Source organism: Pipistrellus hanaki (genome assembly GCF_964339955.1).
Source record: "Pipistrellus hanaki genome assembly, chromosome: X".
Lineage (NCBI taxonomy): Eukaryota > Metazoa > Chordata > Mammalia > Chiroptera > Vespertilionidae > Pipistrellus > Pipistrellus hanaki.
This window is the reverse complement of record NC_140524.1, coordinates 91,367,255-91,381,166: the sequence shown is the minus strand read 5'-3', so window position 1 is coordinate 91,381,166 and position 13,912 is coordinate 91,367,255. Positions and strand designations below refer to the sequence as shown.

The 13,912-nt window shown below is 48.8% G+C and overlaps 1 protein-coding gene and 1 long non-coding RNA gene across 4 annotated transcripts in view; both read right to left on the bottom strand.

The window, feature by feature from the left end:
• Positions 1 to 13,912, bottom strand: part of LOC311614722 — a 520,998-nt gene that overhangs the window by 74,265 nt on the left and 432,821 nt on the right. The gene's annotated exons all lie outside the window — the stretch shown is intronic.
• The window catches only part of PCYT1B (phosphate cytidylyltransferase 1B, choline), a 93,550-nt gene continuing 89,436 nt past the window's right edge, over positions 9,799 to 13,912 (bottom strand). For all 3 annotated transcript variants that reach the window (XM_084869714.1, XM_084869713.1, XM_084869712.1), the window contains one exon: positions 9,799 to 13,419. In XM_084869714.1, coding sequence (XP_084725840.1) covers positions 13,207 to 13,419 — 213 coding nt within the window. In that variant the 3' untranslated portion in view covers positions 9,799 to 13,206. The remainder of the gene's footprint in view (positions 13,420 to 13,912) is intronic.

Here is a 13,912-nt window from a genome sequence, read left to right as displayed (position 1 = left end):
AGGTCATATATACTCCAAGCAATATGGTAGCAAAGCAAAGCAATGCCTGAGTCCAGCACTGGGGCTGGTTTTGCTGCTCTCTGGTCCCCCTTTTGGATTCATGGCAACCTTAGAATGGGATGCATATCACTAACAACTACTTCGTTATTAACGACTCTTTGAGAGAAATTAAAAAGACTCTTAACATTCTATTGTAACTCTATTCTGGCTCTTCATGCGGGGCATCAAAAAGGCAATTACAAAAGTTCATTCTGATTGGAAGTCAAAGGCACTGGCCATTTATTTACCCACCCGCGCTCAAGGTAGTGTGATGAGACAAGTTTGAGAAAACAGATGCGTTAAATGCTCATATTCTTTATAATAGATCACGACACCCCATTCGTGGAAATTCCATTTCCCGTTTGTCATTTGAACATTTATAACCATGGGAAACCTCAGTCTGGACTCTGAGTAGACAGCCAAGGCAGGGTTGACCCAGGAAATGTCAAGTATTACAGGGGTCTTCAAACTACGGCCCGCGGGCCACATGCGGCCCGCAGAGGAGTCTGATCCGGCCCGCCAGGTTTTTTGGGCAGTGAGCGCAGCCGAGGTGTTACAGTAGGAATTAGTAGTTCATATAGTCCGGCCCTCCAGCTCTCTGAGGGACCGTGATCTGGCCCCCACTTTAAAAAGTTTGAGGACCCCTGGCTAGGACATAGAAGTTGATTGTATGCAGTGTTGGGGGAAGCGGGTGAGCATGCCTCTGCCTTTGTTTCTATCATGTTCCTTGTTACAATGATGCTCTCTGCTGCCACCTCACCTCACCAGAACGGAATGAAGGCTACTCTCTGATTCAAAACCAGAGCTGGGCTTGAGTCCGTTCTGCACACCACACCACGGGTTGCAGAAGGATGGAGCAGAGCACCTGAGCATCCTGCCTCGTCCTGCTCTCTCTCTGCAGAATCGTTGCTGTTAGAATCACTTGAGATTGTGATTGCTGCTTCCGGTTCCTATACACACCACACCATCTACTGCTCTCAGCTCACATCCTCGCAGAGTACACGAGTGCTGGCCACTGAGACATTTCCCAGACTTAGGATACAAGTGTGAATACCTAAGACATGCTTGAACCAAATCAGAAAAGTGAATGCGGAGTAAAACGCACTGTTAATGAATATTATCTAGCGCTGTGTTTCAATGTCAAGTTACTTGCTTGGCCGATTTTTCATCATAACTCCTTAACTCCTTAAAGCAGAGTCTAACCTGGGAAAGGTAGCGGGTTTGACGAGAAGAATGCTAACTCATGTGTGAAATACAAGCTCATTACAATGTGTGTACCCATAAGTCCCAATCTGATCTGGTTTGCTGGTCCACACTGTCATGAATAAAGGATGACTTTGGTGTGAGCTCATTTGTCACTCCACGTTCTGTGGCGAAAAGTGTTTTGTTGCTGTGATTGTTGGAAAAACATGACGGGACAAGTGTGCGGCTCAGATAATGTTCCCTGTAAGTTCCAGAACCATCTGCAATGTGTGTCATAGCCAAACTAGTCCTGGAGCGCATGGACAATTCTGTATCCCAATCCTCAAACAATAAAATGGTAGTTGTGACTCATTTGTGCTTCGGTGTGGTCTGTTCTTGAGCTCGGGCCAGTCGTCAGCTCCCTCTCACCTGTAAGCTTCGCCTTCTACTCACTCAGTTTCTGAAATATAATAAGTGCACAACAAGCATCTTTGCAAGTTGCTGGGAATGGACTAGGGATACTTAAATCCTTATGATTCATCAAAGGAAAAATAGGCCATTTGGATTCTCTATAGCAAGGAATATTTTTACCTGTCACCGGGCTGAGTGCTTAACGGTACTCTTGTCATTTCTAATCGTTCTCTTTTGGGGGAACTCCTATTGGCAAAATAAAGGAACTGCTTCAGGTTAAACTGTCACTGGTATTTTTTTTTTTTTTTTAATTTGGCCATTGGTCAGGGAAAGGGGACCAAATAATATATTGTCTAAGCCAGGACATCTTTGTCAGTGAGAAAGAGCACTTTGTGGTGTAAATAGATGTAAACCAGACTGTCTAAACAAGTTGGGTTTGAGAGGCCACATATGACCTGAAATTCTGGTTACATGCAGATTCCTGAGCTCTGCCTCAGCTCTACTGATCTGATTCTCTGGGGTGGAGGCCTAGGCATCTGCATTTTAACAAATGCCTTAGGGGTTCCCACCCACCCACCCCTGGGTGTCTTCTTAAAATTTGAGAGCCACATAACAATCTTGTGTATTTATCACTAAAAAATCCCCCAAAATTTGTGTGGCTGGTGTGGCTCAGTTGGTTGAGTGTTGACCCATGAACTGAAAGGTCCGAAGGTTCCATTCCCCGTCAGGGCACATGGCCAGCTTGTGAGCTCAATCTCCAGTAGGGGGTGTGTAGGAGGCAGCCAGTCAATGTGTCTCTCCCTCTCCCTCTCTCTGAAATCAATAAAAATTTTTAATTTTTTTTTTGAGCAAATTTGAGGCAAGAAATGGGTTTATATGATTCTTGGGGGTGTGAATGTCAGGAAGTCAACATGTTTGCCTTGCTTCTGCTACCAGCTAGCTGTTAACTGTGCCTTAGTTTCTTCATCAATAAAAAGGGAGTTGACCACGTGGTTTCGAGGTTCTTTCCAGATCTGATGTTCTTAAGGCACTTTCTCTCTGGAGCGTGCCTGCACCTTTCCCTTCCCCTCGCCCTCCCCCCAGGCACAGTGCCTTTGCCTTTCTCTCTCCTAAACTCCAAGGGCCCTTCTTTTGCTTCTGGAATTTATTTACTGAGCCCACACAGCCCAGCTGGCTTACCTTTTCTACTTATGTGACTTTCTAAAGAAACTCTCTCTTATAATTGAAAAAAATAAAACCTATAATGGAAAGCAACTACTAATCAACTGCTTTCATGTTGGGATATGAGAATACAAAACCAGTAACTCTGAAAAGTGAAACTTTTAGCCCTGGCCAGTGTTGCTCAATGGTTAGTGGGTTGGCCCACATCCCAAAGGATCACGGTTCAATTCCTGATCAAGGGCACATACCTGGGTTGCTAGTTCAATCCCTGGTGCCGGTCGGGGTGTGTGTGGGAGACAACGAATATGTGTCTCTCACATCAATGTTTCTCTCTCTCTCTCTCTCTCTCTCTCTCTCTCTCTCTCTCTCTCTCTCTCTCTTTCTCTCTCTCTCTCTCTCTCTCTCTCTCTCTCTCTCTCTCTCTCTCTCTCTCTCTCTCTCATTTTCTTCTCCCACCCCTTCCCACCTCTCTCTCTCTCTCACCCCCCCCCCTTTCATTCTCTCCAACAATTAATGGGGAAAATGTCCTTGAGTGAGGATTAACTAAAAAAAAAAGTGACACTGGTTTTAGTTAGAATTTTAAAATTATCCATCTGCAACCCAAAGTCAGTGCTGTGCTAAAAAAGCATTCACAACTGGGCAGCAGCATTCTTGTAGCAGCTACTCCTGCCCTGTTTTGAAATTCATAAAGTAAGTACAGTTTAGAATCACAAACGGACCCTCCAACTCAAGAGTCTATGGTTCCTCGAAGCTGCCACAGAACATTGTACTTTAGTGGACATTTTTACTTCCACATCCTTCACTTCTAATTTTTTTTTAATATATATATATTTTATTGATTTTGTACAGAGAGGAAGGGAGAGAGATAGAGAGTTAGAAACATCGATGAGAGAGAGTCATCGATCAGCTGCCTCTTGCACACCCCCTACTGGGGAAATGCCCGCAACCAAGGTACATGCCCTTGACCGGAATCGAACCCGGGTCCCTTCAGTCCCCAAGCCGACGCTCTATCCATTGAGCCAAACCGGTCTCGGCCACTTCTAATTCTTGCCAATGTCTTAACAAAGGCGTATCTACAAATGATTATCTGATGACACTGTCAGCTGTCTGCCTCGTCATTCCACATAGATGTGCTCTTTGATCACAAGAGTGATCACGAGGCATCTTATAGGAGATGTTGCCTCTAGGAAGGGTTTCTGTAGACCATTGTCTACCACTAGAACTCTGATGAGGATGTTGTCTGTGCTACACAATATGGTCGTTACTAGCCACCTGAACAGTTAAAAATGTGGCTAGTTCAACTGAGGACCTGATTTTTAATTTAATGTGTTTTTAAAATTTTTTAAGATATTTTTTAGAGGGAGAACATCAATGATGAGAGAGAACCATTGATCTCCTGTCTCCTGCACACCCCACACTGGGGATTGAGCCCACAACCTGGCCATGTGCCTTGACCAGAAATTGAACCGTGACCTTCTGGTTCATAGGTCGACACTCAACCACTGAGCCACACTGGCCAGGCAATTTAGTGTATTGATTTACATTTAAATAGCCACCTGTGGCTAACGGTTGCCATATTGGGCAGTGAGGCTATACACAGCTATTACATACTGTTGAAGCTTTTTACATTAACATTGGGCATCCATTTTCACCTGTCACTGAGCTGGGTACTTAACAGTACCCTTGTCATTTCTAGATTTTATTCTTCAGTGACTACTTTTGCCCTCTGCCCATTGATAACACATCAACAATAGTCTCTTGGACTAAGAAAATAATGATTATATTTAGACCCTTTTCTGCCATCGCTGCAGGGCATATCAATTCTTACCTTTGCTGGAAAAGGCATTGATCATCAACCTTTTTTGATCCAGTTCTCTCAGAGGCACACTTTGTTCTGTGAGTTGAAATATTTACTACAACCCAGAGGGTCTCAACCCAACCACGCCGGAATCTCTCAGGCCAGGGCTCCATTTCAGATTCATTCCATCAGACTGTCTCTGTGAAGCCTTTAAGAGTTCCCTAGGAGCCATAACCGGTTTGGCCCAGTGGATAGCGCGTCAGCCTGAGGACCCAAGGGTCCCAGGTTCGATTCTGGTCAAGGGCATGTACCTTGGTTGGGGGCAAATCCTCAGTACGAGGTGTACAGGAGGCAGCTGATAGATGTTTCTAACTCCCTATCCTCTCTTCCTTTCTGTAAAAAAAATCAATAATATATATATTAAGAGTTCCCTAGGAGCATCTAACGTGTGACAGGATTGAAAACCACTGATCAAGTCCAAGCCTAGGGGCCAGCTGGAGAATAGCTAAATGCTGGCAGCAGGAAACACTGTCGTCTTGGCACAGAGCAGACCTGCGATCCCTGCCCCCTTATTGATGTTCTGTTTATCAGCTCATTGGAAAGCACTTAAAAGTGAGAAGAGGCCTTGTCGATGTGGATTTGGGACAACCAAGGAGTGCAAGAAACTCTAAGCTAAGCTGATGCTGCTTGTGTCGTTTGCTGGCATTTCCGCCCAAACAGAATCCGCTAGTCCTCAGACAAAATAAACATGCTAATGCTCTCAGCAATGGTGATGGATGCAGCTTTCCACAGCTCCTTGGTAACCACTAAATATAATAGTGTAATTATTTCTGATGTTAAAGATGATTGTTGTCAGCTTAGCAGTCATTGGAACGGAACTTCCTCTATGAAAACTGCTCTCTTCCTGGGCCTTCAATTGGTAACAAAACGGCAGTTAGTGAGGGCAAATACTGCCCCGTTATTCAGGTGGGAGCGGCCCTTCAGACCCCCTACAATCAAAGAACCCAGGATGAGACATGGAGTGACCATCTCGTCCATAAAACAGCTCTGTCCAAATGGGAGAGTTTCAGCTATTGCAGGCAAAGCTCCACCCCCGTTTAGAAGGCCATAAAGGAGAGTGTGTGCTGATGCCTCAGGGGTCCTCAAACTTTTTAAAGTGGGGGCCAGATCATGGTCCCTCAGAGAGCTGGAGGGCCGGACTATATGAACTACTAATTCCTACTGTAACACCTCGGCTGCGCTCACTGCCCAAAAAACCTGGCGGGCCGGATCAGACTCCTCTGCGGGCCGCATGTGGCCCGCGGGCCGTAGTTTGAAGACCCCTGCCTCAGGACTTTGGTAGCTCCCCCAGGGCCTTATATATTCAGAGGCCTGGCTAAGGGGTGGCATTGTCAGTCTCCTCCAATCAGCATTCTCAGTGAGTTGTTTCTAATAGAAAATCTACTTTTAAAAATATGCTTTTCTGCCCTACCTGGTTTGGCTCAGTGGATAGAGCATCAGCCTGTGGACTCAAGGGTCCCAGGTTTGATTCCAGGCAAGGGCATGTACCTTGGTTGGGGGCACATCCCCAGTAGATGGTGTGCAAGAGGCAGCTGATTGATGTTTCTCTCTCATCGATGTTTCTAACTCTCTATCCCTCTCCCTTCCTCTCTGTAAAAAAATCAATAAAATATACTTTAAAAAAAAAAAGACTCAAGAGAAACATTCGGGCAGATTCATCACAATATAGGAACACTTCAACGCAAAACATGAATCTCTGTGTCTGTCAGGACCTGGGAAAAGGCTCAAGGGGTTATGACCAGTGTCTTCAGTCATCACATGGCACACAGAGAAATGCCCCCCATCCCAAGATGTCCCTGTCCTAATCCTCACTCAGAACCTGGGGATGTGTTATATTACATGGCAAGAAGGAATTAGTGTTGCTGATGAACTTAAAATAGGGATATGTACCTGAGTTATCCAGGTGGGCCCAATATAATCACAGGGGCCCTTTAAGTAGAGGAGAGAGGCAGAAGTGCCACAGTGATGTGAAGTGAGAAATACTGTTCTGGCCATTGCTGGTTCTGAAAATGGAAGGGGCCATGAGCCAAGAACTGCAGGCGGCTTCTAGAAGCTGGAAAATGCAAGAAAAAGAAGCTGGAAAATGAAGAAAAAAAAAATCCTCTAGAGCTGTTGTCCGCAAACTGCAGCTTTCGAGCCACATGTGGCTCTTTGGCCCCTTGAGTATGGCTCTTCCACAAAATACCACGGCCTGGGTGAGTCTATTTTGAAGAAGTGACGTTAGAAGAAGGTTAAGTTTAGAAAATGTGGCTCTCAAAAGAAATTTCAATCGTTGTACTGTTGGTATTTGGCTCTGGTGACTAATGAGTTTGCCGACCACTGGCCTGGAACCTTCATATAAGGATGCAGCCCTGCCAACACCTTCATTTTAGCTCAGTCAAGGGCCAATTTGGACTTCTGGCCTGCAGAACTTTGAAATAGTAAATCTGTATTGTTTAAGCCACTAAATTCATTACAGCAATAAGAAACTAATACACACCTATTCAACATCTGTCATCTATCCTTAATCCCTGCTAAAGAAACAAGTAGAAGAAGAAAAAATAAAAAATAAAAAACACACCTCAGTTGTGTTAATGTTGATTTGTGGTTAGGCTAGTACGTGATCCGTGGTATCTTGCCAGCATCGGTCCAGTGGAACACAATTCCAGACAAGAAAGACTGGTTATATCCTCAGGTTACCGAATGAGTCAGATCCTGCCACATGCACAGCAGATAGCAGGTTTTCTTTGAACATGGAAATTTTGCAGCAACAAGTTCATAACCAGTTGAAAGGGTCCCTGTGGAAAGGGTAAGTAACCCTATTCTTTCGGGTATGGATTCATTCATTCTTTGAAAATGCAATGTTACCTATCAAATATTGTAGGTTTAAATTAGGGGTGTCGAGCTCAATCAGAGAAGGGGCCAAAATCTAAAATCCAGCCTAAATCGCGGGCCGAATGGTTTACTGAACAGTCATAAACTGACAATGTCATAAACTGACAGCGGAGTGCAGTGATGACAGCGCGGTGCGGGCCACATTGCAAGGCCTGGCGGGCTGGATTTGGCCCGCGGGCCTTGTGTTTGACACATGTGGTCTAAATGGTGCTTTTCATAATAGGGTACAGCAATCGTGCCAACCAATTCCTTTCCCCACCGCCAAGGAAGATAATGAAGGTAAGGAGATTAAACATTGCTTGGAGGAGACAATACAAGCCAGCCCTCATTTGATCCACGCGACTGATAGTCAGCTAATGTGGTGGGTTTTCTAGAATATAAATGATGGCAGTTCACGCGGGCCTAAAGTACAGATCCATTCGTGCCTACAGATATTTATGCCTTTAATAATATTTTTCAATTTTACTGGTCATTTCTTGGCTTTTACTTGGTGGTTTCTTTTTTTTAATTTCTTTTTTAATTTTTAAAAATATATTTTATTGATTTTTTTTACAGAGACGAAGGATAGAGAGTTAGAAACATCAATGAGAGAGAAACATCGATCAGCTGCCTCCTGCACACCCCCTACTGGGGATGTGCCCGCAGCCAAGGTACATGCCCTTGGCTGGAATCGAACCTGCGACCCTTCAGTCCGCAGGCCTACACTCTATCCACTGAGCCAAGCCGGTTAGGGCTTGATGGTTTCTTAAAGAATTTGATCACAAGATATACTTTGTTGCTTATGAACTGTCACACTTGGTTTGAAAAGCATCTCAAAAGAGTCTTTTTTTAAAATCGAATAGCTCCTGCTGAATATCTAGAGAAGTTTAAACATTCAACTTCAATAGCCAATGGGGACTCTGTGTGTAAACATTTCTGATAGTGTACCCTTTTATCTCAGGTGTTGTATTTATTAACAAAGGCTATTTCTCTTTGGGGCAAATGTCAGACTTCTCAAACCTGCGCTTTGTTATGCCTTACAGTGGATTGTTTTGCCCTAAAAACATCTCTGAAGTATCAAAAGTTAAGAACAAACCTGACTCTGTGACTCTAAATACAACTTGTCAAGTATGTTTTTGATCTGTGCGGCAGAACCAAGTAATATGGTCTGTGAATAACAGGTGTTGTCTTCTTAAATGGATTCCTCTGCTGACTACAGGCCTTATTGCTTCTAAAGCAGGGGTGGGGAACCTTTTTTTTTTCCCCTTTTTCTGCCAAGGGCCATTGGGATATTTATAACATCATTCTCGGGCCATACAAAATTATCAACTTAAAAATGAGCCTGCTATATTCGATCAAACATGTCACTCATTAACTCACCCCTAATGCCTTGGCATGGCAAGACCAAATGATTTCGCGGGCCTTATACTGCCAGCGGGCCGGACGTTCCCCACCCCTGCTCCAGAGTCTGAGTTAACGTTAGAACTGTTGTTACTCCAAAGAGCTAGACCTCAGCAGATGGAATTAATTCAGCTAGTGGAGGGCCTGAGCGCAATTCTCAGAACATGGGCGGTGTGTGTGGGGTGATCTGCCTTAATTGTTGACATTTGGGATTCTGATTTAGTGCCTTCACCCCCGTCTTTCAGCTTCCAGCTGATCACATGAGCTTTTCCCCCAGAGCTGGAAAAGTGGTTGAAATGGCCACGCTCCCACGTTTCCGGGCAGGTAAAAAGCATTCATCCCATCAGGTGGAAGGAAGGTAGGTGGAGCCTGAGATTCTGGATCATTGGAGGCCTGAAACCGGCCGTGGATGTTAGCAGTTGTGAAGGCCTCAGACGACCTCTCCAGCATCCAACTCCGTGACAGGTAAGCACCGTCTCAGGGTCACCCCGTGGCCCCCTCATAGCTGGAGAAGCTGCGGGCCAATGCAGGCTGCCTCCTCAATGTAGAGACCTTCCCAGGCAAAGGCGGCTTCAGAAACCACCCCCTCCAACTCCTCATCCTACAAAAGCGGGCACAGGTCAGAGGAGTGAAGTGGTTTGGCCAAGGTCACCAAGCAAGTTGGCAGGGGAGCCCCCAAGCCAAAGTCCCAACCTGGGATCCCCCCCCATGACTGGCCTCCAGGGGGGTCTGTCCATAACTAGCGTTGAAGTCAGGTGCGGGCCCGCTGGCACCTCCCCCACTCTGCCCAGCGCTGCCCAGCGCTGCGGCCTGGCCTCCAGTGTGGGGACACAGCTGGGCAGAGCTGGGACAGCTGCGACGCCTGGATTTTTGTTTGAGAAACCAGCACAAAGGCAATTCCGTATCCCTTTATTTAGAAACAGGTGAGAAACGCTGTGTTCCGTCTGGGAGCGGGAGCGGGTTGGGAGCGGGAGCGAGAGGGGAGAGGGTTGGAGTGGGTTGAGGGCTGATTCCAGTGGTTTGCATGATTCAGCACCAGAGCAGATGCTTGGGCATAAGGTCGGCCTTGAACCCACGTAGTCATCGTCATCTTGTCTAATATATACATCGTCTCGGGTATGTATGCTCCTTATGGCTTTGTCCGGAATGCGTCGCAGTGACACAAACACAAATCTCGTCTCCAGAGGAGAACGTGCAAATGCTTGATGAGCTTATGGCCAAGCGGAGGCCCCAGGCACAGGAGTGCCTCTGCTCTGTCGGGGCTCAGGCTGCCTCCCCATCTTGTCTTTCCCTGGGGTTCGGCTGGGTGTGCAAAGGAGGCCCGAAGATGGAGCAAAAGCAAATTCGAGCTCTTTCTGTCCCTCCCTCCAGGGCTGGGTGGGCTGCCAGGAACTACGGCCTAAGGCGTGAAGCGAGATTGCAAGCCTGCAGCTGGGTCTCTTGCCCACCCAGCAGGCCAGAAGGTAGCACTTCAGTCTGGGGGTCACTCTTCTTGAGGTTGATTCCCTTTCCCTTCGTAAGGCCCTGGGACCTGGGAGCTGGCTTTCCACAAACAGCCGTTCGCTGTGACCCCGACATGACAGGCCCCTGTGTGTTTAGCTGGTGGAAAGATGGACGTCTGATTTCAGGGTTCCCAGCAAGAGGGGGTAATGGCTAATGGAGAAGTCCTGGCATGGGGGGGGGGGCAAGGGGACTGGGGACCACACCCCCCATGGGTACCCGCTGACTTTGGGTGTCCATGAAAGAAAGCCTACTTTCTCCACCTGTTGGGGGGAGGGGCGTGTGTAACACTTGACAGTGAGTGGAGAGCAACGATTACTCTCTCATCCTTACCCCCTTCCTGGAACCTGGCCCCTCCCACAACCCCAAGTGGTGTCCTCAGTCTGCAGCATCCTTCTCTTTGCAGAGCAAAAGAATCCTTCCTTGCTTTTGGTCATTTGTGCTGACCTCCCCAGCTTGCTTTGTGCCTCCCTCACTGCAGCCTCCGCTCAGCGTTGGCCATTGCTGGTGACTGGCTGGCCCTTCTCGTCCTGGGAAGTGGGGAGAGGCTGAGAGAAACTGATGGCCGCAAAGCATCAAATGTTAGATTTCCTAAGCCTCCATCCCCCCTCCCTTCTCAGTAGTCTTGTCACCTTTGGAGGTGGTGTCAGCGGTCAGGAGAGGGACAGTAGTTGAGATTTAGAACCCGTTTGGGGGTCGTTTTGGCCCATCTCTGGAATACCTCCAGCATGGGGCATTTCCCGTCATTGGCAGCTAGGATGGCACTGAATCTGAGTCACATGAGTGGCACCTGTCAGTAGGGGATGTGAGGCCTGCAGACTTCAAATCGGCCCGATACATCAGCCCCACACTGTGTGCTCCAGAGCAGGATTCGGGTATAAAGTGGGTCTCTCTGCCCTGAGCTCTCTCCTGTCACCTCTTTCCCTTCCCTTGTTTCTCACCACTTATCTCGCCTAGCTGGTCTTCTCTTCCCGGCTGAGTGTCGCCCAACTGCAGCAGTAGGCACACGTGCCGGTTTGCCCTGAGTGCGTGGCTGAAGAGAGAGACCCCCTGGGTCTCCAGGCCTTGACTGCAAAATGGAAATGTCTTCCCCGGAGCCATGTTCCTGACAGCTCTCTGTCCCACAGGCGTGCGAGACAGAGCTCTCGGGGGAAATGCTAAGAACAAGGAGGTTTCAAGCCAGCTTAGCTTCATGGCGAGCAGGGAGGTAGTTCAACCCCAATGGCGAAGACTCCCGCCTTCCTTCCCTGGTGGCCCTACTTGTCACCCCGAAGGCCAGTCCCCAGGGCCTCTGAAGAGGGGTGTTTCTGGCGCCACATGCTGGGCTCTGCCTGCAAGTTGCCGGTTCAGGCCTGTCTCTGACTTTACTGGCACAGCCAGGCAACGCCTCTTCTGCCCCAGCATGTGCGTCTACACCCGGACTCTGCCTGCTCACTTCCTCCCTGTGCGCGGGGACAGTGACTTCAAATAGCTCAGCAGGAATGCTTAGGGTGGGCATCCCGTTTGGCAAACCTAGGGCCAGGGGTAAGCGCGATACTCCCTAGAACACTGAGATGCTCCCTACACCACTAAGATACTCCCTTGACCACTGAGATGCTCCCTACACCACTGAGATGCTGGGGTCAGAACTCAGGTTCCCACAATGCTCTGCGAAACTCCTGCAGAGCCTCCCTTCACTCCAAACTGTCTGATGGGAGGCCATGAGAACCACATACGAATTTCCTGGCTGGTCCCAGGCACGTCTACAGGAATCCAGGATGAACTTTTGCCAAAGCGCCCAACTACCAAGAGACCCAGAGAGCCCTGGAGACCAAGGGTTTGTGAGAGTGAGAGCGGGAGAGGTGTCTTTTTCGGGTTGTATGTGGTCGGCACCCTGGATGGCATGTTAGAGAACAGACGCGTGCACGTAGCACCCCCTGTTGGTATCCTATGTAGTTTGGTTTATGGAACTGTTACTTGAGGTCTATGAAACTGGGAACTGGTCAGAACTGGGGGCGAGCCATTCCAGGAGAGTTACCATCTGCTAACCCTGGGGCCAAGGCGGGGCGGCCCCACTGGCCAGGATGGTGTTCTTTATTGCGTTTCCCGCAGCTGAAGGGAATGGGGAAACACAATGAAGTCCAACCAATGGTGGAAGAGCACCACCCGGAGCACAGTAGGCCTTCCGTGGCGCTCTCCTTGTCAAGCCAGTCCCTTGAATTAAGAAATCAAGGCTCACGGTACGTGGCCTTTTATAGATCTGGCCTAGAGCAAGCCTTGGGGCGTGCACCCCGTTTCTGGGCCTGGAAAGAACGGATGCATTGCAACGCTGGGCCTCAGTGGCTGCACTGAGAAGACTGGCATTTGCCTTGGACGCAACAGTCTGTACTGGGGACGGGTGAACTCCGGCAGAGCTTGGGTGGCAGGGGGCAACGTGCAGGGCCCTTAGGAACCGGAAGTAGCGGGTTGAGGGAACAGCCGCTTCCACACATGGTGTACTTGGTGGGGGTAGGCGTCAAGACCAAAGCAGGGCGCACCCCGCTGGGTGCGAGTCTCCCGGGGTGCTCTGCACCTTTCCCTTAGCAAGGTGAAAGGACAGTGATTCTACATGATGCTAATGAAGTTTATAGGTTGTCCAATTGGAAACCTCCATGCAGGAGGTTGGACTGAGTGGAGACTCAAGTCTCAACACCTCCCCGGGTCTCCCTGCTAAGCTGAGAGGCCTGAGCCTCTCACCCTTCAAACACCCACCACCCAGGCATCCCGTGTCCCCGCCCCCCTCCCCAGCCCGCGTGGTGTGGCTCCTCGTCTGCCAGCCGCCTTTACTTCTCATCCTCATCCCCCTCGCTCAGGCTGCTGATGGAGGCCGAGGCAGCTTTGGGTGAGGAGGGAGGTGAGGTTTTGACCGGGAGCCACGAGAAGGTGGGCGACGGGGAGCGGGATGGGGACCGGCTCCTGGTGGGGCTGCTCACGGGGCTCTGCTTTGGGGACAGGGCCTGCAGCATCCGGCTACTCCTCTCCTGGAACATCTGCTTCTGGAGAAGAACGAGAGAGAAAGCGTCTGTTAGTCACCCGAGATCGCAGCGAAACTGCAAGGAAAGGCAAGGAGAGCCCCCCCAACGTCTGCACCCCCACATGGACTTGTACTCCAGCCCGTGTTGGCCAAGACACTCTCTGGGGAGGAGCTGCGTGAAATTCAAGGCCAGGGAGCTGCTGACACCTAAGGGCACCGCCACTGCTGGTCCCTGGCACTCTCTCCCGCGTGCCCTCTCCTCCATCTACAAAAGCTGAGTGAGTGTTATTCGCCAGGCGAACAGCAATGTCCTGGATCTCGGAAAGGTAGCAGGAAAGAAAACCAAAACCCCAGTCCTCGTGGCTATAAGGAGGCATCACGCACACAAAATCAATGTAAGATGAAGGATGTCAGATGGAACCATAGTGTGAGAAAAAGAAATGGACAAGGAAGGAAATTAAAAAAAAAGAGGGGTGTGAGCATGGGGACAAGTGGGGTGCAATTGCATATAGGGT